This window comes from Cupressus sempervirens, chromosome 5 (genome assembly GCF_028749045.1).
Source record: "Cupressus sempervirens isolate cs-2001-9-10 chromosome 5, ASM2874904v1, whole genome shotgun sequence".
Lineage (NCBI taxonomy): Eukaryota > Viridiplantae > Streptophyta > Pinopsida > Cupressales > Cupressaceae > Cupressus > Cupressus sempervirens.
This window is the reverse complement of record NC_143122.1, coordinates 777,093,555-777,119,051: the sequence shown is the minus strand read 5'-3', so window position 1 is coordinate 777,119,051 and position 25,497 is coordinate 777,093,555. Positions and strand designations below refer to the sequence as shown.

The 25,497-nt window shown below is 36.9% G+C and overlaps 1 protein-coding gene across 2 annotated transcripts in view; it reads right to left on the bottom strand.

Annotated features, from left to right (window-relative positions):
- LOC149558240 (putative CDP-diacylglycerol--inositol 3-phosphatidyltransferase 2) overlaps positions 1-25,497 on the bottom strand; it is a 90,299-nt gene that overhangs the window by 39,101 nt on the left and 25,701 nt on the right. For both annotated transcript variants that reach the window (XM_089832548.1, XM_089832549.1), the window contains exons 2-5: positions 4,427-4,495; positions 4,253-4,337; positions 3,767-3,816; positions 3,368-3,407 (exon numbers count right to left, since the gene is read on the bottom strand). In XM_089832548.1, the coding sequence (XP_089688674.1) occupies positions 3,368-3,407; positions 3,767-3,816; positions 4,253-4,337; positions 4,427-4,493 (242 nt within the window). In that variant the 5' untranslated portion in view covers positions 4,494-4,495. The remainder of the gene's footprint in view (positions 1-3,367; positions 3,408-3,766; positions 3,817-4,252; positions 4,338-4,426; positions 4,496-25,497) is intronic.

Genomic DNA, 25,497 nt, shown 5'->3' with positions numbered 1-25,497 from the left:
CAAATGTGGATTTGATTCTCTACCAGCAAATGCAGAGACGAGTTTTTTGACACACCTCACTAACATTTGGAGTATTTCGACTGTGATTCAAAATTTAATGTTCTCTCCACTTTGCCCTTATACCATGCAGCAAGTGGATTCTCAGGCTATCCAAACCATAGTTTTATGTCTATGCCCATCTTTGCTCTTTTTATAACAAATATGAACTAACTTTTCAAACGTTAGGGTTCTAGCAAGATGTAATAACTTCAAAAACGTTTCAAAAGAGGACAAACTATTGACCAGAGCAGCCATATCTCATCTTCAGCCACCTTTCTGTGAATTGCAGTTAACTGATCGCTTAAGTCTTCTTGTCTAAGAAGTTGTTCCAACAAAGAGTGGCCTCCACTCAACTTTCTATTAAGCAACAGGTCTTTCAAATATAGTAGCACCATACCTTTTCTTGAAGGTTTGATATTTGTTGTTCGAATCTTCCCAAAGGTTTTTGACTGAAGTGTCATTCCAAATATCCAATAAATTCATCAGATGTGGGCAATTTTGATAACGAAAGAGATTCCTTGGGATGTTTATCAAAATCACAGATGCAGTGCCCATTTTGAGGGTTATCCTTTCATAGTCTCAGTAATCATGGACAGTGAGTATTTTGCGACTTCAAACAATAAAATTTGGCCAATTAATTTGTGTATTTCAAATAAGACTAGGTCTTCAAACGTTACCCATGTTTGCCAACATAACAAGAATAAGTAGACTAGTCACAAGAAACAGGGAACCTTACCAAGGTTTTACCAAATGAATTGCATTGACACTTTTCCATGGCAACAGACAATACAGGGATTATTATCAAAAATCAGAAAACAACAACTGAAATATATATATATATATATATAAACTTAGAAAACAACATGTGTAACTTATCTCAAAAATCCCTGACTCTAGCACTATTTTTCTGCACTTTCTGTTGTTATTCTACATGATGGTCCTCTGGCCTAGACACTGTTTTTCTGCACTTTACTGCTTTACTGTGTGTTCTACTTCTTCTCTGTGCCCCAATCTATAAACTGTCAATTGCTATTTCTGCCATCATTTGCATGCTTGAGCCCTTCATTCTTCAACAGGGGCTGAGCTGTACTCAGTGCACACTTGAACTGCTACCTCTATTCTATCTGCCCATTATTTATTTTCTGTTGCAACCAACTCACTAACCCTAGCCTGGCACAAATTTAAGAACACCATGTATATTGTAAATTTGTTCTTACCAGAGTCTGCCCAAGCAATAATGCCTTCTTTTTGCCAGCATTTTTTGTAATCACAAATTTCTCTAGGTCTTGCTACAGCATACTCATCCAGGGATTCTTTCTTATGTCAACCTCTTAGCACTGTTTGAGGGCAAGCATGCTTTAGACACTACTGATGCAAGCATGGGTCAGTGCAGACAGGATAAATCACAAGGTCCGAGTTCGAGCTTGTGTCTCGCAACCAAAAATATTGTACGAAGGCAAAAGAAAAAGTTGACATTGAATCCACCTTAATAGATTTAATTTATTAAAATATACAAATAATATATCCACAAACCTATAAAAATAGTTTAACAAAAATATTAAAATAATTCTACTTATTAAAGGCATTAATAAATAGACTAAAATTAAATTAAATTTAAATATTATTTTATTTTAAAAAATTAATAAAAAAGTAATAACTTTTGTTTACTAAGATAAGATAATATTTAGTTTTTATTAGCTTCAGTATTGAAATACAAAATGCATGTTTAATTTTATTATAAAATATAGAAAAACCAAAAAAAAATTAAAAATATAAACTAATCAGGAAATGCATATACATCGAAGAAATAAATATGGATAGTCATCAGCCTGCAAATCGTGTCCTCGCGTAACCTCTGATTTTCTGCCGGTGCCCCTTGCGACTTCAGGCCTCTATCCTTTTGCTGGTATCATCCTGGCTCTGGGTTTTTGCACTTTACGACCTTATAACTGTATCACACAGTCTCACCTAAACAAACTCCAGCCAAAAAACCGTGCCCTAGCTGCTAGTGGGACTGTTTCGAATTTCAGCGAATTTTATAATTTTATTAAATGTTCCAAACTTCAAACATGTAAATCAGCAAACAATGTGACAGAGCAGATAGGTGAAGCATTACTCTTCCTTGCATTCCACTACAACTAAGGCTCCTAACCACCCCAGCTCTCACTATAGCGGGCATGACCAAAATCTCTTGGAACACTAACACCGGAAGATTTTGGTTCATCAACTCAATGGCCTTATTTTGTTTATCACCTTACAGAATCTTCCCCACTTTTCCCTTTTTATCAGTGTTTTCTTGGAAGTATGCCTCTTCTATGTTAGCCCCTGCATGTCTATGCTTTATGACTGGTGCCTCTCTTCCTCTCTACTGTACCCATTGTGTATCAGTCCCGTTGCTTTATTTTTGGACATATGCGAACATTAATATAATTATATTTTCCTTTTTCTTTATATAAACCACACAATGGAAAGGGCATGCACACTTACTTATTATTGAGCATGAAAGTTACATTGCATAAATTGCTTTGATAGACAACCAATGCAGTTATTTATTGATAGATTTATTAATGTTTTAAGCTATTTATTAAGGCATTTTCATTTTCTCTATTTTTTTTGCACCAAATGGTGTAAACTATTCAGTATTGGAGAAGGGCTCATGCATTCCCGTCTCCAAAAGCCAAGGCTTCGGTTACATCATTAAGCCCTCAGGCACGTGTCCTTATGTAGTATTAACCATAAGCTGTTTTTAATGCACAAAATGAAGCAATCTTTCAAAAAATGGATGTCACCTAAATGCCCAGGAATCCACTGCCAAGGGTCCTTGGTTCATTAAAAAATACCAATTTATTTGGCATTGGCATACGTGCCCACAAACAGAAAAAGTGGGCAATCCAATTCAGATCAGATCACCATTCATCCCTGTGGCAATAAACTCCCCTTTTTGTAGAGTAATGCTTCTATGTTATAAATCTTATGTGTAACCTTACCTAAAGGGATGGATACGATTTATGAAGTCATTGCCTTAAGGAACATCTTTATAAAAGGAGGTCTAAACATTAGTATATTAAAAACTCACCTGCACAGAAAAGGCTGAACAACAAAAGGAAGATGTACCAGCAGTGAAAAGTTGGATCTCTAGTCTCAATCAGTCAATCATACTAGACATCCATTCCAAAGGAGGAAAATGAGGATAAGTAAGAATAGCTCTATTTATCAAGCATGATTCACAAAGGAATAGCCTATTTATCAAACATGCTTCACAAAGCCAAGACATGTGAGAGTAAAACATAATAAGTTACTTGTAAAGAATCTAAAGATGAAGACTCACCTGTCTGTGACCATGTCAAGCACAGCTCCAAAAGTAGATGCTGAAAAAATGAACAAGAGATCATTCATAGCAGCAAAGAGTGACTAAAAGGAAGAGAGGTGTTTACAGAACAGGCCATTATCAAAATGCAATATCTGCTTTAACTCCTTTAATATCTCAGCAATAGAAAAGAAAATTATTGCTACAGCCAGCTCATTAGCAGTGCTAATGATTGAAAAAAAATCATTTTCCAATCAAGGAAGAATGTTAGGTCAAAGATATTACAATATCTGCTTTAACTCCTTTAATGTCTCAGCAATAGATAAGAAAATTATTGCTACAGCCAACTCATTAGCAGTGCTAATGATTGAAAAAAAATCATTTTCCAATCAAGGAAGAATGTTAGGTCAAAGATATTACCTTGGTTGAGCATGCGGGCAAAACGCCCATCCAATTCATCGCAGACAAAGCTGCATATCCAGAATCAAGATACAGATATTATCATATGATCAGATTATAAAAATGAAAACGCTACAATGTTCTTCAGGGATCAACTTTTTAGTTTGATTTGATTCTGATGTTTCAAATATCTATGCTAAACCCTTCATGAGGAAAAGAGTAGAAAGGTCAATGATTACTAAATTGCAATTTGATAGACTGATCTAACCAATACTAGTAAGTTTGTTACAATGAGAGCTTTTCGATTCAACTCTGTTAGTTCTTGGGCATCATTACAAGCTCATACATTCCATAAGAGTCATTGCTCAAAGCACTGGAATTTAATACTGCAAACACAATTTCTTAGTTACAAATTCCAGACGTATTTAACTCCTCATACTCCAAAAATGGCTTGACATGAAGTGAAACAGAACAATAAAATGTTACAGTAAAGCTAAACAACATCACCTGAAAAAATAGAGAGCAGCAAAGAGATTTTTGTTGGAGAAGCTTTCTCCAAATGCTATAATATTTGCCACTATCCTTGCATATCCTAGATTTTTAGTACACAACTAAAATCAGCATTTGAGTGTTAGAAAACATTAGAGAGATTCGGAGGAAGCAATGGTATAGTATATTTACCAATTAAATTTGGAACATAAAGATAGATGGGCCATGATTTGAGATCTTTTTCTTTATGTTTTGCCATACCTGCAAAACAAAAACAGATGTCTTTATTAACCTTCCTTCATATTATCTACGTCTTAACCTTCAAAACCATATGTCTTAACCTTCAAGATCCTAGTGACATGACAATAAAAATATCCAAACTCACACCAGAACAATAGGCCTCATTTATTTAATTTCTTAAAGGTGGGCAGGGAGTTTACGAATAATGTAGATGGAAGATATTAAGAGGATTTTAATGCTAACATACAAACTCTGGAAAGGTCTATACAGTTTTCCTTGCTTGATGATGAAAACATGTGTGCTCCACGGTGACGTTCACAAATTTAAATTCAAAAGAGGTGGAATTGTACACCTCTTTAAACAATATAAGGTAAATGAAAACAGCAATTTTCTTGTAAATGTTTTACAAGGCGGTTCTTATGCGCTAAATTGTTGTCTTGCTTAGCAGGAACCTAAAAACTACTTCTATCTTTAAACTTCTATATCAATGTTCACAGCAATGTAACTAAACTCACCGGTTACCCAATGAGTCTACCAAGCCTTGTACTAGGCATGCTTAAATGAGCCCGACAGACCCGCTGCAGAGAATTGGTGAGTTTCTGACAGTCTCACTGGTTTGTGCAACTCATGGTCCAAACAACAAGGCCAATAAAATAAACAACTAACATTTTTTAATGTCCCTTATTGGGACTTTCATTAATTTATTTTATTTTTCTTTGCAATCTAGTTCCATATATTTTCTCTCTATTTCTCCATATTTCTGAATGAATCCTTTCTCAATGTTAATATTCTGTATATATAGTCTTCTTCTTTGAAGTCTTGTCTTTACATAAATGATATTATCTTGTTAACTGTGAAGGAAGTCTTCATCAAACCTTTTCAAATAGGGGAATGTCCCAATAAAATTTTGTAAACCTCTCAAGGACAATGGGTCCTGTGACAGTTAAAAAGATAGTTGCTCCTACCAATGCCATTTGTACAATGAATTGTTTTATTTTCATTATATAATTATCAGGGCTTAGGCCTTTTACCAATCAAAACAAATTATATTATATTAATTTTATATATATATATATATATATATAAAACCATTTTATTGTAGAAAATCTATTTATTTATATCCTAATTAATTTTCATATTATGATAATATTAAATGCATGATTATATACTAGGTCACAGAATACGTCGAATTTCAACCATGAGATTCAAATTTAAGTGAATTTTTACTCTTTTCAAACTACATCCAAATTTTATGATATTTTATATAATACTGTTATTTTATTTTAAATTATTTTATTTTAAATTATTTTATTTCAAAATGATACTGAGTTATTGAGTTAAAATATTTAGCAAATTTAAACTATTTTGACAATTTTGTGGACTTATTACTAATATTTAAAAATACATAAATATATATATAACTTAATTTAATGTCGATTTTTTTCTGAATTTTTACCCTTGCCAGATTTCATTCGAATTTAATGATTGACAAACTCGAACTCGACTTCGAACCTTGTAACTTAGATTATATATAATATCTATTTTATAAATATATAATATTTGTATTATTATTACTCTATGTTATAATTTTATTATTATAATATATTATTATTATTATTTGTATTTGTTTATTAAATCTTTTATCAAGAGGAGAATGTTATAATTAGGTTCTAAGCAGGGCACATGGCAGTCCTCCCCTCTCAAATTTTACTTGTCCTCAAGCAAAGACCATTTATACATAGTTTTTCCAGTGGAACCCATATACAAAGCATATGATTGGATGCAAGAAGACACAAGGTATTTGTAGAGTATATCTCAATGCATAAAAACACAAAACATATGCTAAGCAAACACGAGTGCATGAAGACATGAAGTAGACACATGAATGCATGAAGATACGAAGTAGACACGATGCAAACATATAATACATGCATTCTTGATTAATGTCTTACAATTTGCAATAAACTAGGGTTAAGAAAAGATTTACAAAATTTACCTCTTCAATAGAATCTTGCAACCACAAGTGATCATTAGTATATATGTGTATGCATAAGCTTCAAGTAAATGTGAGTCAAGATAATTTACTCCGAGCCAATCCAATACTTCCACACGAGGTGGCCTAATTAGTGGGACACTTGTTTTGTTTTTCTCTTATTATCATTCTTAGTCAAGAAGAATACTTAGGATGTAATATATTGCTTAGGCACCAAACTCAATGGTCTCCCTCAAGGTTTCCGTAGATCCAAGCCCTTGGGCCCATCTTGGACATGTCGTCAAGGCATTCTTTGGGGACGCTAATCCTTACCCATCTTGAAACAATCTGTTGATTGGATTTACTAGCCTCTCCCTGAATACACCTTGTTCTCTCTCCTAAGGTTACCCTTATAGGTAAGTTAGTAATAAACTATATATGAGTTGAAAAATCCATGCTATTCCGGTTATAACTTTGGTCTAGAAGGAACGTTAAGAAGCAATAGGTTGCTTTGACACCAAACTCAACACTCTCCCTCAAAGTTTTGTAGATCCAAGCCCTTAATCCCATCTTGGACATGTCCTCAAGGCATTTTCGGGGATGTCAATCCTTACCCATCTCGGAATAACCTGTTGGCTGGGTTTATACAGGCCTTTCCAATATTGTATCCCTAACTATTCCTTCTAGCTTAGACATAAAATGAGACTGAGCATCGATATTGTTTAAATGAATAGATTAATAAATAAAATACTTCCCTCAAAGATGCATAAAGTCTTGTTCTAGTGATAAAATATCCTTCCATTTGTGTTTGTTATGTATTTTATGCCTGACTGTCTTAGACGTAGATTGCAGAACAATCCTTATTTGTTTATACCCTTCCCGGGTATTGTGTGCAATAATGTCTGCTGGTTATATATGTTGTTTAGGCTATATTTGCCATTTTGGCTAATTGTATTTAGATTCTTTTCCATCTTATATTCATGTCTGTTTCGCTGATGTTCCGTTATTGATATGAAAATAAACAAATATATTCCTTCACGTCAATCTATATCAAGATCTGCTTATTTCTCATTCTCTTTTCCACATTATTATCCACAGATCTGCTCTTACACCTTTTTATTTTTAATATATATCTTCCATATCATCCTCACATTTTTAATTTCACTACATTCCATTATTTATATCATACAGCTTATCTCTTTTGAAATGTCATAGCTGTATTCGCACATTTTATGATCACATCTTTTCAATAGTTAAGATTCAGAATTGATTTGTATTCAAACTAACTGCACCATTTATTTATTACTATCGCTTTATTTGTAATTGATTCTTAAACATCTTGTAACCATTTTAAAAGTGATTGCAAACTCCAATAAATTGAAACTGACTCATTATAGCAACTCACAATAACTTTGGTGTCTTATCTTGATTGCTTCTTGACTCTAAAACTGATTTATGAGTGATGATTTGGCAAGTTTAACATCCATATCAGCTGCCCCTGATGTCGTATTTCTGTTGCTCATCATGATCACTCCGGTTTCCGTCAAGTTTCATGTCTTGCGGGGCTTCTTGGCTGTTTACATCTCACACATGGTGCCAATGATAGGTTCAACCTTATATAAGGTAAGTGTTGTCATTAATAGTCATTGACACCTTTCGTAATCATTAAACATAAAACTATGTTGACTTTTTTACTTGTCTCGATACCTCTTTACAAACCACCATAATTCCTTAATTTATCACTGACTTATCTTTGTCACTGTTGCTTCTTATGTCATTGGAACTCTGAATATGTTTATTGTCTTTAGCAACCATAGTATGTGATGCTGCCTTCTGCATCACGTTTATAAGTCGCTCCATTTGAATATGAAAAACACAGTTAAACCTTCATCGCTTATTGGATGAGTTCTGTTACTTCTTTTGTTTGTACTTTTATTGGCATCGCATAACACAGTTCCAAGCAATTAAATATTGCCGCCTTAGGGAATATTATAGTCACTCATATGCAATGGATATTTGTTAACTTTCATTACTGTTTTGAATATGACTGTGCCTTGTATTTATCGTGCCTCATCACTGATTTGATAACCTTGCTTGGTTCTGTAAGTGCTTCCCAGTTCATAACAGGTTCTTGTAGTTTTAATGGTGATATCACAGGTTGGCAGAATTGGAGCTTTGATACCAATTGTAATGTCCCTTATTGACACCTTCATTAATTTATTTTATTTCTATGATTGCAGACTAGTTCTATGTGTTTTGAAATTTTCTCTCTATTTCTCCATGTTTCTGAATGAATCGTTTCTCAATGTTAATATTCTGTATATATAAATTTCTTCTCTAAAGTCATGTCTTTGCATAAATAATATGTTCTGTAAGTGTTTCCCAGTTCATAACAGGTTCTTGTAGTTTTAATGGCAATATCATAGGTTGACAGAATTGGAGCTTTGATACCAATTGTAATGTCCGTTATTGACACCTTCATTAATTTATTTTATTTCTATGATTGCAAACTAGTTCTATGTATTTTGAAATCTGCTCTCTATTTCTCCATGTTTCTGAATGAATCCTTTCTCAATGTTAATATTCAGTATATATAGTTTTCTTCTCTAAAGTCTTTTCTGTAATGTCCCCATTTTAGCAGCTGACCAAGTGTGTGTGCGTTAGCCTTGTTCTACATGGTCCCGAAGGCTAAAGAAGGGTTTAATGGGATCTTGGAGTGTTTTGGCCTAGTCATTTCCAGTTTGGGCCAAAACGAAGTTGATTTACTCAGTTTCAGGCATACTTACTATTTTTAATAAGTCGACAGGACACAGTGCAGGTCAATTTTGGTGATTGGATTTGATACTCCTTGGTGAGAGCTTTCCGATGAGCTATCACTCGCATTATTCGGAGTCCGGTTGCTGATACATTTTAATGCTTGAAGTTTTATTAAAGTAACGTCTAATTTAATTGTAAAATATTAAAGTGTTACTTTAATATTTATTTTATGGGGATGTGTACCCAAGGGAGACATAAGGGGTATTTTAATATATGTTTTATATACTACACATCTTTTATCCCACATTGCCCATATTAGTTGAGCGGACCCTTGGAAATAGAATAAAAGAAAGCATTTGTGGCTTCATTAGCCAGGGTTGAATATGAGAAGAAATTGGTGTGTGAGTTGCAGCTCCGTTCTTGGCATTTGAGGACGTTTATCCTCTCTTGTAATATTCTAGACGTCATTCACTTGGGGTTTGGCCTTTGGAATTCTTTGTTATCGGCTTCATTATCAAGCAGTTTAATTGCATTTCTGGCTACAGGTAGATTTGGTATTTTGCTCATATCTTCTTCACTACTTGTCCGATGCTTATGCCGCTTTGAGGGAATGATATTACCAAGGTAGTGGACTGATTGAAGGACAAAGTACTGTAGCAGCAAGTTCGAAAGCATGGGCTGGAGTATTATGTCAATAATGCTGAAGTAATTAGTGAGTTGATAAATCTGCCATGTATTTGGTTTTATGAATTCTGAAAATAACATTTTATTAGTAGCAGTTCATTTCCACTTTGCATATTATAGTAGCTTATTTCTTGTTTATGTTGTATGATACCAATTCTATGCACAAAACACAACAAACAAATAAACATCTGATTTTTGGAGTTATAAGGGGTTTAAAACATTAAATGGAGAAATAAGAGGTTGAATGCAAACTGTTTGACATAATTCCTTTCAGCAATTTGGTTTAGTTTTTGGGACATTCAGGGGTGCCCATTTCAGTGGTATCAGAGCTATAAGTCCTACCATCCTGTGGAGGTCTTATAGGGAATTTCGAACAGCCGGATAGAGGGAAAAGTGTTTGACGAAATGTCAAAACACTAAAATCAGAAATAAAAAAAAACACAGGCTAAGCATTTATATTTGAGCATGCAACAGGGGCCTTATAATTTCCGCGATACCAGAGCAAGACAAAATAGGATTTTAGACTTGAAAAGCAAACAGTCTAGTACATCCGTGCAGAGGGACATTGAATCTAGCCATACAGACACAGAGGAGATATTCTTTGATCAAGACAACAATATGGGTGATTGAGATGACAAGAATACAGGATTAGGTGGAGGCGGGAATGCTGGTCCAGATCAGGGGGACGTAATGTTCAGACAATTACTGGATACATTAGAGCAGGGGCAGCGTATGCAGCAGGAGCAGAATACGCGAATGGACATGATGTTGCAGCTCATGGCTAGACAGATGGGTGTCAATATTAATCCAGGTGATGCCAACAACAGAAACAATAACAATGAGGGAAACAATAACAATGGGGGAAACAATAACCATAGAGGCCAAGGCAACAACAATGGTCCTGAGAATAACATTAATGGTAATAATGGACACAGCAACAATGGGAATGAGGCTGATAACTTTAGACAAGTTGCACGCCCAGCGCGGACTGCGAGCTCGAGACCTCTTCTACCCACCTTCCAACCCAGAGATCCAGTTCAACCAGTAAACGAACCGCAGATTACCGAGTTACAGGATCAGTTCAGAAGGGACTGGGAGGCTAGTGGACCCGAGTTTCAGGCGGATATTTCTCTCAGAGATTATATGGACTTGAGGATGAGACACATGCCTAGAGCAGGAGGGAGGAATCAAAACTTTGAGCTGAGAAAGAAAGTTGGAAAACTTTCCTTACCTTATTATGATGCTTCAAGGAAGATGGCTGCACGAGCTTGGGTGTAGAAGGTAGATACATACTTGCAGCTAAATCCTATGCCTGAGGAGGAGGCTATCAAGTATGCGGCTATGCACTTGGATGGTGTTGCACATGAATGGTGGCATCATGGCATGGTGACTTTGGGGCATAATCAGATTACATCCTATGAGGAATTCACCGAAACATTGATTGAGAGATTTGACACTAGGGACCCCGAGTTACATTTCAAGCAACTAGCACAGTTAAAACAGTCAAGTTCTGTGGATGCTTACATTGCCGAGTTTCAGTGCTTGTCTGTACTTATTACTGATATCTCTCCTAGGAGATTGGTGGTGTTATTTTGTGATGGTTTTGCTGATCCATTACGAGGTTGGGTGAAGGGACATGATCCACTCACCTTAGCTGAAGCAACTAAAAAGGCACGAGATTTAGCCCCTTCGGTATACAAAGGAAAAAACTATTCAACAGATTCTTCCTACCGCAAGGACAAAGACAAAAAACCGTTTCAGAAAGAGTATAGCAAACCCAAAGAAGGATCAAAAGGACTAGACAATGAAACCTTGAATGAACTTCGAAAGAAGAAGCTGTGCTTCCATTGTAGAGAGCCTTGGGACTTATCTCATAAATGTTCTCTCAAGGCTAAGGCAAATGAAATGGAGTATTTTTCAGCAGAAGATTCAGAATCAAAGGGGGAGGATCAGCGCTCCGATTCAAATGAGGTTAACACTATAGAGGAGAGCAGCATTCCTAAGGATGATAGATCGTTGGCACGTTTGACAGGGGCCCAAAAGGCAATCACATTTCAGGTCAGGGGTACTATCCAGGGGCAGAAAGTGATATCTCTTATTGACACTGGGGCTACACATAACTTCATAGATGCACAGTTGGTAGGCAGGAGAGGGTTACAGACAGAGGAGCATGATGGGTTTAGAGTCATAGTGGCTAACGGTGATAAATTATTATGCACTCAGAAGATATCTAATCTTCACATCAGGTTTGGAGATGGCTACGAGTTGAAGGATGAGTTCTATGTTGTGGACATGGGAGATTATGATGTCATCCTCGGCATGACATGGATGGCTTCACTAGTGGAGTTCACACTCAACCTAGCGAAATTGGAGATGAGATTCCAGCATGAGGGCAGAATTGTGGTACTTAGAGGACTTTTAAATGGAGGTTGCAGAGTAGTGTCCTTGAGGAGAATGCAGAGACTTTTTCGTCATGATGACATAGAGTGGGCGGCAGAGTGCTACATTATGCCAACTTCACCAAAGCCACAAGAAAAGAGTCATCCACCAGATATCCAGAAGATACTTGATAGACACGCTAAAGTATTTAGCGATATTCCTCATGGGGTTCCTCCTAACAGAGGGATGGAACATGTTATTGAGCTCGAGGAGGGAGCCAAACCAGTTATGATTACTCCCTATCGTCATCCTAAGAAACAAAAGGATGAGATAGAGAAGGCGATTAAAAATTTGTTGGAGATGGGGCATATCAAGCCCAGTAAGAGCCCCTTTGCTTCAGCAGTAGTATTGGTAAAGAAGAAGGATGGGATGATGCGCATGTGCATCGATTACAGGGCACTGAATAAGAAAACAATTAAAAACAGGTATCCCATTCCTACGATTGATGAGCTGATTGATGAGTTGGATGGGGCATGCTTCTTCACCAAAATTGATTTGCGATCCGGATACCATCAGATCAGGATGAGAGCAAAGGACATTGAGAAAACAACCTTCCAATGTCACTATGGCCACTTTGAGTTCATGGTTATGCCATTTGGTCTAACCAATGCACCCGCTACATTTCAAAGTTGTATGAACCAGGTATTCAGGAAGCAACTAAGGAGATTTGTCTTGATCTTCTTTGATGACATCTTGGTCTTCAGTAAGACCTAGGAGGAGCACTTACATCATCTAGAGGAGGTGTTATCTATTCTGGAGAGAGAGTCATTGTATGCCAACAAATCTAAATGTGAGTTTGGCATGACTGAGCTCCTTTACCTTGGGCATATCATTAGTGCAGATGGCGTTCAGGTTGATCTCGAAAAGATTAGAGCTATTGTAGAGTGGCCTACTCCCACAAACCTTACACAGCTTAAGGGATTCTTTGGTTTATGTGGTTTTTGTAAGAGGTTTGTTAAGGGATTCTCACAGATTGCTACACCTTTGACAAATCTTACCAGGAAAGGAGCCTTCGTGTGGATAGGGGCAGCAAAGAGGTGTTTTGAGCATTTCAAGTAGGTAATGTCTTCATGTCCAGTTCTAACTCTACCGGATTTCACGAAGCCTTTTGAGCTTCATTGTGATGCATAAGGTGATGGGATTGGAGCAGTATTGATGCAGGAGAAGCATCCCATTGCATTCGAGAGTAGGAAGCTCCGGGGAGTTGAGAAGAGTTATTCTGTCTATGACCGGGAGATGTTGGCCATAATGCATGCATTGGCCAAATTTCGATCATATTTGGTAGGTGGACGTTTTGTGATCAAGACTGATCACAACAGTATTAAATACTTCATGAGTCAACGTGATCTTAATGACCGGCAACAAAAATGGGTGACTAAATTGCAGGCTTATGACTTTGACATAAAGTTTGTCAAAGGTAAGAAAAATGTGGTGGCTGATGCCTTATCTCGGAGACCTCACTTATGTGCTCTAGCAGAGATTTCAGGAGATTGGAGAGATCGGATTATAGCAGAGTATGTCAGAGATGCTTGGGCTTCTGGATTGATTTCAGGTACCATACAGGATGATCACTATGAGGTGATAGATGGATTGATCAGAGTTCAGGACAGGGTTTATTTGATTCCGTCATCACATTTGAGAGAGGTGATACTGAAGGCATTTCATGATGCACCCAGAGCTGGACATCCGGGGGTCTTCAAGACTTACAGGCAAATCCGAGAGCGGTTTTCATGGAAAGGGCTCAAGGATGATGTTCAGAGGTATGTCAAGGAGTGTGTGGTTTGTCAAAAGAATAAGGGAGAGCACACATTTCCTGCAGGTTTATTACAGCCCTTGCCCATTCCTGATAGGAAATGGGAAAGTATTTCGATGGACTTCATCACTGGTTTACCACGAGTGCAGGGAAGGGATTGCATCTATGTGGTGGTGGACCGCTTGACAAAGTTTGCTCACTTCTTTGCTATTCCGTCCACTTACACAACAGCACAGGTGGCAGATCTTTTCTTTAGAGAGATATTCCGGTTACATGGGCTGCCCAGATTCATTGCCAGCGACCGGGATAGTAAGTTTATGAGTGTTTTTTGGCAAGAGTTGTTTAGGTTGTGTGGTACAGATCTTACACCTAGCACTAGTTATCATCCACAAACAGATGGGCAAATAGAGATTGTGAATAAATGGGTGGAAAGATATTTGAAGAACTATGTAACTGCACAACAAAAGGCTTGGATCAGATGGTTGCATATGGAAGAGTATTGTTATAACACCACTTATCATATGTCCATCAAGATGACTCCTTTCGTGGCACTCTATGGTTATGAAGCACCTAGCTTCATGGATTTAGTTTTGGGGGACAGTAGAGTGCCCAAAGCCAAAAACTTATTGCAGGATAGTCAGGACATCCTGAAAGTGCTCAAAGAGAATATAAAACAGGCCCAGAATCAACAGAAATTGTATGCTGATCAGCACCGAATAGAGCGTAGCTTCGAGGTAGGGGATATGGTTTACTTGAGGCTACAACCATATAGACAGTCATCGCTCAAGAAGAGCGGAGCTGAAAAGTTGAAACCTAGATTTTATGGTCCCTACAGGGTGATTCGCAAAGTGGGCAAAGTCGCCTATGAGCTTGAGCTTCCATAGGGCAATCGAGTGCACAATGTGTTTCACGTGTCTAGGCTTAAGAAAGCCATTGGTCAAAATGTAGTGCCTTTTGTAGATTTACATCCTTTGAATAAGGAGGGAAAGCTTGTGTTAGTACCCGAGGCTATTCTGGACACCAGAGAGAGGAAGCTTAGAAACAAGATAGTGAAGGAGTATTTGGTCAGATGGAGAGACCTGCCGGAAGAAGATTCTACATGGGAGAGTGAGCAGGTTATTCAGCAGGCTGGACTGAGATTGCTTGAGGACAAGCAATTTCAAGGGGGGCGGATTGTAATGTCCCCATTTTAGCAACTAACCAAGTGTGTGTGCGTTAGCCTTGTTCTACATGGTCCCAAGGGCTAACGAAGGGTTTAATGGGATCCTGAAGTGTTTTGGCCTAGTCATTTCCAGTTTGGGCCAAAACGAAATTGATTTACTCAGTTTCAGGCATACTTACTATTTTTAGTAAGTCGGCAGGACACAGTGCAAGTCAATTTTGGTGATTGGATTTGATACTCCTTGGTGAGAGCTTTCCGATGAGCTATCACTCGCATTATTCGGAGTCCGATTGCTAATACATTTTAATGCCTGAAGTTTTATTAAAGTAACGTCTAATTTAATTGTAAAATATTAAAGTGTTACTTTAATATTTATTTCATGGGGATGTGTACCCAAGGGAGACATAAGGGGTATTTTAATATATGTTTTATATACTGCACATCTTTTATCCCACATTGCCCATATGAGTTGAGCGGACCCTTGGAAATAGAATAAAAGGAAGCATTTGTGGCTTCATTAGCCAGGGTTGAATATGAGAAAAAATTGGTGTATGAGTTGCAGCTCCATTCTTAGCATTTGAGGACGTTTATCCTCTCTTTTAACATTCTAGACGTCATTCCCTTGGGGTTTGGCTTTTGGAATTCTTTGTTATCGGCTTCATTATCAGGCAGTTTAGTTGCATTTCCGGCTACAGGCAGATTTGGTATTTTGCTCATATCTTCTTCACTACTTGTCCGATGCTTATGCCGCTTTGAAGGAATGATATTACCAAGGTAGTGGACTGATTGAAGGACAAAGTACTGTAGCAACAAGTTCGAAAGCATGGGCTGGAGTATTATGTCAATAATGCTGAAGTAATTAGTGAGTTGATAAATCTGCCATGTATTTGGTTTTATGAATTCTGAAAATAACATTTTATTGGCAGCAGTTCATTTCCAATTTGCATATTATAGTGGTTTCTTTCTTGTTTATGTTGTTTGATACCAATTCCATGCACAAAACGCAACAAACAAATAAACATCTGATTTCTGGAGTTATAAGGGGTTTAAAACATTAAACGAAGAAATAAGAGGTTGAATGCAAACTGTTTGACATAATTTCTTTCAGCAATTTGGTTTAGTTTTTGGGACATTCAGGGGTGCCCATTACATTTTCTTTGCATAAATAATATTGTCTTGTTAATAATTATATTATATTAATTATATATTATTTTACTATTTTATTGTAGCAAATCTATTTATTAATTATTTATTTATATTCTAATTAATTTTCATATTTTGATAATATTAAATACATGATTATATAAAAGATTTATATTATAAATATATAATATTTGTATTATTATTGCTTTATATTATAATTTTATTATTATCATATATTATTATTATTTGTATTTGTTTATTAAATCTTTCTTCGAGAGGAGTATGTCATAATTAGATTCTAAGCAAGAGACATGACACATTTTAAACCTACAAAAGTTGGAAGACAAAAATATGGGTAACAAGAAAGGGACATAACTTTAGAGCAAAAAGAAGGGAAAAAACAAATTGCAAGCAAATCTTGAGCTCGTATTTATGTCCATTGTATTAAAAAAAGTAGATGTACTACTGGCTCAACAATTTTTTATGACTTTTACTGGCACCAAAAACTTGCCAAATTTTTGACAAAAACTCATCGAGTACTTGCCAAGTTTTTGCCAAAAACTTGCAGTTTTATAACTTAAAGGCAAAAATGGATCAAATTAATTGCATTTCTCAATTCTTCACTTGTATTCTGCTAACAGAGGGAAAATAGTCTTCCAAACACTTGTATTTCAAACACTAGCAAACAGATTTCCATTGATTTGAAGCAGATTTGAGGCAGATTTGAAGTGGATTTGAAGTGGTTTTTGAAGAGGACGACATCAATGATTTGAGAGGCAGGCTATGGAGGAGGAGACGGATTTGGTTTCATACTAGATGACATTGAGTCAAATGAGGAGAAATTGCTAGTGCCAAGAGAAGCTAAAGGCAGACCTACATCCAGGATGGAGAACGAGCCATAGACTAAGTCAGACATACCGAACGAGGAGCCACGGTTATGCCCAATGCAAACTTCTAGGAATGGACCCTCCAGTTCTACCTCTCCATTAGGTTAACTAGAGTTGGGAAGACAAAGATGTAATTGTAATGACGTATTTACTTCTAGTTTTCCATAAATTATTTACTTTTTCCTTCCATCCATCAAAATTCCTCATGAGAATGCAATTTTCTACCCACTTTGCATTTAAATATATCTATACTAAGCTTGTTTCTTTTGTATTCCCATTTATCGACTCATTGGATGCATCTAATCATTGAAGTTTGCAAAAACTTACATTTCTAATTAAATTTAAGCAATATTTAGTTTCCCAAGTTTTTGCCGAAAATTGGCCGAGTTTTTCCCAAATTTGTCTTTCAGGCCTTCGGAATTTTTGACTTTGGCGTGTTTTCTAACTATGAAATTTCTACTATCAAATTAGATCACTAAGGTCAAGGATCTTGTTTTACTAAGGACTATGCACACATGGGTTGATCAAGTTGAGTTTGAAGAAGAAGCAATTACAGTGACGAAGGAGGAGAGAGGACGAGCAAATCCCATGGATGCTTCTAACATGGGTGTAGCAACATTGAGGACCTATCTAAGACGTAAGCACTAGGCCTACTATTTAAGAATCATGTTTACTTCAGCTAAGATCCACTTTTGCACGCATTTCTCTTATGTATCCTTGGGTATGTGAGCTTGTAATTGATTAAGTTTTCATGTACTTAAATTGAATGAGAAAAATGCATAGACAAACATGTTCTTTAAAATATCTCTATAGCCCATCTTTCTTCAAATTCCCAACTTTCATGCCAAGTCCAAGTCCAAAATCAACCTGCCAACTATTCGTCTAGTAATTATAATTCATGATGCGCCAGATATAGCTCATGCACTGAAGAAAAGGAATTACCAAAGGCCATTAGGAGTATTAAAGCACTCTATGAACACCCGAAACAAATAGAAAGATAAATATAAGAAGCCTAAAGTACTTAAAAGGGCATCAACACTATTTTAAAAAGTCTCAAAAACCAATGCGCTCATTTAACCCTGGGATGCAGATGTCGATGCTTGCAGAAGTGGATGCGGGTGCGGAGGAGTTAGGGATGCATGGGGATGCTTGGCTAGTGCATAGAACTTATTTCCAGGCATTTTTCACATGGATTTTTTAACATAAAATCCTGTCAAACATCGAATGCGTTCAGGGTGATTTCCACTCATCCCCTCACTAACAAAAAGAAACAAAGCAACTAAAGACATGTGGTGATGGGTGAATTGGCAAGGGATCATAGGAAATGGGCAGCGAATCAATATAATCGACAATCTAGCATTGGTTTTAACTTGGTCATTACCCGAACAGATTCCTTTATGAACTTTCCTCTTTGTCTCCTATGTTATAAGTAATAAATTATATATGTTTAAAATGGTATATGTAAAATTTAAGCTTATTAATTAATAAATATATTATTATATACATTTTATATTTTATATTATTTAGGCAAGAGCCTACAACACAATGGTAACTTGTCTCTAATGTGGGAGGTCTTGTGTTCGAGTCTACTCGAACTTCACACAAAAATAATTAATTACACTGAATAATAATAAATCTAGGCTTCAGCCCATTATCGAGAAAAAAAATTATATTATTTAAACTGTAAGTAATAAATTATATGTTAAAATACTATATGTAAAATTTAAGAGTATTATTAATAATATAATAGATAGAGAGAGAGAGAGAGAGAGAGAGAGAGAGAGAGAGGGAGAGAGAATTTAATATTATTGATTATATAAGTAAAAAGACTACTATTTTATTATTGAATCTTATTTCAAACTAAGACATCACACATATGAATTCATTTATATATATATATATAATTGTGTGTATTTCTTTCCTTTTTTTGCATATACATACATACATATATATATATATATATATATATATATTTGCATACAGATTATATATACACACACACACACACATATATATCCATATATATATATACATATCCATACACATCTGCATCCCCCTAAAAAACACTCTGTGCACCTGCTTCTCGGATCCACATCCGAATTGGTAACTTAGATTTATAGTCATAAAAGGAGTTTTTCTAGGCTAGATGAGCCCATTGTCTTCCCAATGTTAAATGTTCAATGTCCATAACTAGGCCCAAGCAAGATTCTACGAAAGTTATTTGTGAATGCATACGAGATTAACCTTCATCCAGGCATGGGTATTGACCAATCTTCAATGTGATTGACTTAAATCCATACAGAGGTGTTGCTGATGAAGAAACATCAGAGTTCAAAGTTAAAAATCAACTAGGACCACAGAGCAACCAAATCAGCTCTGCTAGAAATTGAATGCATTCAGATAAACAGCTGCTCAAGAAAATGCGGTAAGGAGTATTTCAGGTACTTGGTGAAATGGCAATATCATTCTTTGCAAGATGTCTCGACTGACTGCACTGGGATCTCCAAATATGACCATTCCATTTATAACCTCATGAACTAAAGTTCTTGATCCATTGATCTCTAGGAGAGCTTGACGCAAGAGCCACCCATTGTTTTAGGTTTCATTTTTTCGGTTGTGTTTACCTTGACCTATTTTCGGTTTGTTGTCAAACTTTGGTTTCCAATTGTCAAATTCCTTCTCTTTGACATGTGGCACATTTAGGATGGAATTCACCTCAGCTTGATTGGTAAAAGAGATTCTCAAGTCTTGTTTCTCTGATCCTCTTCCAGACTGTTAATGATTAGCTTCAGTCGGAATCCTCATATCCCTGGCCAGCTCTCATATATGTGGCAGCTTCATCAAAAGAGATAAAAATAAAATAAAGTTGCTATGAGCCAGTCAGCCAACTATGCCCAGCCAGCCAACTAGGACACATGCCTTTTGGAGATTTAAGGCGCATATTTATGGAGAATCAAATACTTATCCAATAATATTCAAGTGACAAATACAAGGAATAGCAGCAGATCGAATACAAAGGAGGAGAAGCAGATGGAACTCGGTTAAAAGGCAGCAGATCTATTGAAGATAACTGTCTATTATAGCAGATCTATATTGAAGAATATCAGATCTGATCTATATATTGCTGATCATTTACAGTCATTCTCTGCCTTATAATTGGAGAAGTTGTAATCTGAATTATACCATTTGATCAAAATAATAAAAGATTCTTGCTTGGTTTTTCACCTTCAAGTCTGAAGGTTTTCCCAGGATAAATGCAGTATTATCTTGTGTAATTTACTTTACATATGCATTTTGTTAATCTGATTTTAATTTAACAAGGACAAGAATTACTTACGGTAGTTAGGTCACAGGAAATGGTTACGAGGCGTGATGGAAAGAACGAGGGACAGCTTTTCTAAAAGTTGATTGGATTGGCTAAACACCAGGAGATTGACAGTTCAAAGGAGGATAACCAATCAGCTTCAGGGAGGTGTCATTCTGACAAAGTTGATCAGGGAGAACAACAGTCTGTGTAAGAGACTGCAAAAGATCGATTAGAAGGGAAGAGTCCAGTTGTGAGAAGGAAAAAACTAATTCTAGGAAGGATCTGTCAAATATTGTAAACATCCTTTCCAGAACTAAATGAACATTCCTCATTATATTTTCTAATCTATCATTGTTCTTTTCCACCAATGAATTAAGGTGGGGACGGGTACGTTGATTGAATGATCTGTTTAGTGTCCAGTCAATTTTGAAAATTTATCTTTTTTATTTCCAATCGCCTTGGCTCAAGTAGTCAGCCTTTCATCTGAAGGTTCCTGTTGCATTGAAGCAAATGTTTCTGATGGTTTCTTTAAATCTGTTCTGAAGTTTCCTGTCATCACTAGAGGCTCTTGTCAGGCTTTCTATGTTCCTGTAGCCAATAGCATATAAGATTGTCATTAACTTGCAGTCTGCCATTACCAGGTAAACTAGAAAAAAAAATTGCTAACAAGTTGATGATGCAATGGCTCATTGAGGGGCTCACACTCTCATTACCAAGTAAGTTGTGCCACCTTCATCTCATGAAGATTCATACAAAATAGTGATGGTGTAATATCCTTTTAAAAAACTTCTGGCAGTTCCACTGAGTTTTCTTTTCCAACAATTCTGATTTAACTATTTATTTTCTATTGTAATCTTGAAATAAACAATTCTTACTAAAAAATTATTTTGAAATTTTATTTGAAATAAATTACAACTAAATATAATTAAATAAAATCAAGAAGGAACCTATATAAATTTATGATCTTTCTTGCTGACAATTGAATTTGGAGGGCTTGTGACGTGTGGCCCCTCCCTAATGTTGGTATAGTTCCCAGCTTAACCTACCAATCTTCAATGATAAGGCCTTCATTCTAATAAGAAATGGGTTCTTGTCAACCACTACTCATGAAACATGTGTCAATTTGACTTGCTTCACAGTTGAATCCTGTTAGCAATATCACCAGTATTTTATTCTTTTGAGTCTTCACACCAATCAAACATTGGCTGCATCCACTTTATCCCATCAGCTCCTTAATATTGCAGATTTTCTTGATGCAATTTCCTACTCTTCACTCCTTTGTCTCAGTGACTACAAAATTAAACCCAACACGTACCACTATATGTGTTCTGACTTACTTGTTTACTCATGTTTTTTATGTAAATGAGAAAATTATAGTTTATTTTACTTCATTGGTAATTAACTTTTCAACTATGAAATTTAAAAATCATTTCTTAGTTATGGATTTAAGTTCGGGATTGGTATTTCTGTAGGTTTTTCCTCAGGTTCAATTATACTGTGGTATATATAAAGTTTAAACAATCCATGGGATTTGGAGGGCTCAATCCTCAATTTCTTTAGATAGAAAAGCAAACTGGCACCCCATCTTTTCCAATTTCATCAACATGAGCATTGATGGGGCATCTAGAGGAAATCCCAGTCTTCTGAGCATAGTATGCATCATTTGAGACAGCTCCGGATACTAATCCTAGTCTTCTGAGTGTAGTATACATCATTTGAGACAGCTCATGAAAGTAATTTTGTGCTCCTTCATTAAAGCTTTCCCAATGACCAATAATTTTGTGCTCCTGTGTTTGCTGTGAATGAAAGTTGAGAGTCGCAAGAAGTAAGAAGAGTAGATATATTGTTCAGTCTATAACCATCACTGCCAGAGGAGCGATAGTTGCAAGCAGTTGAATTGATGTGCAGTAAGGCACTTTCATAAGAAGTGTACATTTCAGAGAAAGATAAGTTTTACAATCTCTTTCACACACAATATTGCCATTAATATGTTTTAATTCAAGGTTGTGAAGAAAAAAATTATTTGTTTGTTTCTAGTGATTAAAATCTGTTACTGTATATTCATGAAAGGGCAAATGGAAATACAAGTTCGATTCAGGCTGTAGTACGTAATAAAGTAATGTTGTATTTAATATTAGTTAAGCTTTGTTGGGTCAGGTAGTTTAGAAGCAAGGGGATGCGTCTGTTGGTTTTCCCAACCGACCGACCATTATATAAGAACTTTGGATTATGAATGATGTTCTCATGTTCTTTGGTAATCAATAAAGTAATGATACTCCCTTACCATTTGGTATTTTGGTAATGAATGTTTTGCTGGTACTATTGAATCCATGGTATATTATTTTGTATATTGTGCATTGATAACCATTCTAAATTTTGGTGCCGTTGCCTAAGTCCGAACCTGGAGGTCATTGACTAGGCAGGATGGAATAATGGGAAGACCCTTCCTTCCACGTATACAAGTAACAAACAATGACGGAGAAGAGGATGAAATAACGAGAGAAGATCAATTGACACGCAATTTGATGGAGGCCTGGGAAGTTTCTGTTGACCAATACGTACAAAGGGAAGCCTGACAGAGAGTAGTTCCCGAGAGCGCAGTACGGGACGAACTTTTGGTACCACCAGCAGTGTACAATCTACTTGGACAGATCCCCTGACTGTTGGCAAGAAACTTGGTACATGTGGAGGAAGAAAGAGCCGAAACAAAAAGAGAACGAAGAAGACAACAGTTTGACGAAAGGACTCGAGAATTGGAGGAGCGAGACAATCCGAGCATAACTAGGCACTAAACCAATTCATGCCCCTACTTCCAAATAAGTACCCCAAGCGAGTGCCAGAAGAAGAAACCAAGGAGGAAGTCGTCGTGCGAACTTTGCGTCTTCACCAACAAGAGCAAAGACTTCGCCATTTAAGGGGATGGGTGGACCACTCTCGAATTGAACAATGGTTGATTGAAAATGCCATAGAAGGTATAGCCAACTTGGCCATCTCAGAAACACCGGGGAGAAAGGAAGGGTGCAGGAATCGTGAAACCCTTGCACTAAGAGAGCATTGGCAAGCACAAAGCTCCAACCTAGGGGAAGGAAATACTGCTAGACCAAGAACCCAAGACTCTAGCCCATCAAGAGGGAGCGTCCTGTTAGGAGGGAGAGTCCCAACTGGAGGAAAAAACAATAGAGGAATGGCAATAGACAAATAAAAACTTGCTAGATTCACGGGTTAAGGCTCGAAGGACCCTGCATGTCATTGTAAAACGTCCATAACCATATGGCAAGCCAACAGAGAGAATGATACAGATGAATGGCTGAAAGTGTTTCCAGCCACACTAAGAAGTATAGCCCTTGACTAGTATACAGACTTAGAGGCTGGGAAGAACACATGGGATAATCTTTGTGCAGCCTTTTGAGGAGGAATTCAGACTCCTTCAGGATGATGACGAAATTGTGACAGAGATCTATAATACAAGGCAAGGGAAGAATGAATATGTGAGAGCATGTAGCAGGAGGCTAAAGGAATTGATAGGAATGCTCGACAACAAGCTGCAGATGGACTAAAAAGGTGGTTCATTGAAGGTTTAACTCCGTCCCTAAGAAGAAAAATGAAAATGGTACCACCATCCTCTTTTGTGGACACTTGCACCCGTGCAATGGATATAGAAAGTGAAAACAAAACCTCTAAGGCCAAGAGGCATAGTATCGGAAGTGAAAGCTCAAAAGAGAGGGGATGAATCAAGAACCATCCAAGCCCCAAGGAAGGACATGGTGAGGTTAATAAAGGAGGTGGCAATAAGTGAGAGAAAAGAGAAGAGAGGGAACTATGGTGCATAGACTGTGAAAAGGAGGGCCATACAAAAGGGACATGCCCACGTAAAGCATTTTGTGATATATGTCAAGTGTTGGGACACACAATCAAAGACTGTCCTTACAATCTAAAGGCACGAAATGCACAAGTATTCTTTACCTAAGGAGAGTAATCTACACTGCCTTCCACTCCTCCACAAAACACCAATACGGAAGCCTCACCTAGAGGGTATAGAAACAATAGGCGGGGAAGCAACAACAATAACAATACACTGAGGAGAGCAATCCAATATGATTCTTAAGGAAGACCCATGATCCAATGTAGGCGATGCAACGAATGGGACCATTTTGCATGGGACTAGTAGAATGGTGGAGGACAAAACAGAGGAATGTTGTGTAAATGGTGCGGATCAAGTAGTCATGAGGATGCCAACTGCCCTAGACAAAAGGGGGTGAACATGCTCAATATTGTAGAACCAAAGAGCGAAGTACTAACCATAAAAAGAATGCAAGCTAGGAAACTTGAATATACAAATGCAGCCATAGAAAAAGAAAGATTCCAAGAAGCTAGAAAGGACATTAAAGATAATATGACAAAGGAAGGAGGAGCAAGTACAGCTAAAACTTCAAACAACCAGTCAGTACCAAACATCATGAAACAAGTACTGGGAACCGCCATCCCCATGAAAATTGTGGATCTATTAGAAACCCTACCTCAGTTGCAAGTACACAAGGAGCAAGTATCAAAGGCTTACTCTCCAAGGAGGGGCAGAAAGAGGAAGTGCAAGTGGGAAAAGAAACCAACAATCTGTTCACCATAGGAATGGGGAGGCCACCGACAACGGTGGAAATGGAAATTATGGGATGTAAACTATCAAATACTATTGTCGATGGAGGTTCTAGCATGAACGTCCTACTTGAGCAAACATGGAAGGCAATAGGGAGATCCACACTTTGGCCACCCACATTTCAACTGGTGGGTGCAGACCAACATGGAATCAAGCCAATAGGAACCTTGATGGGGCAAAAGGTAGTAATTGGTACACAACAATTCTTTCCGGACTTTGAGATGATTAACCTGGAGAAGAAAGGGTATGATGCATTGTTGGGGAGAGG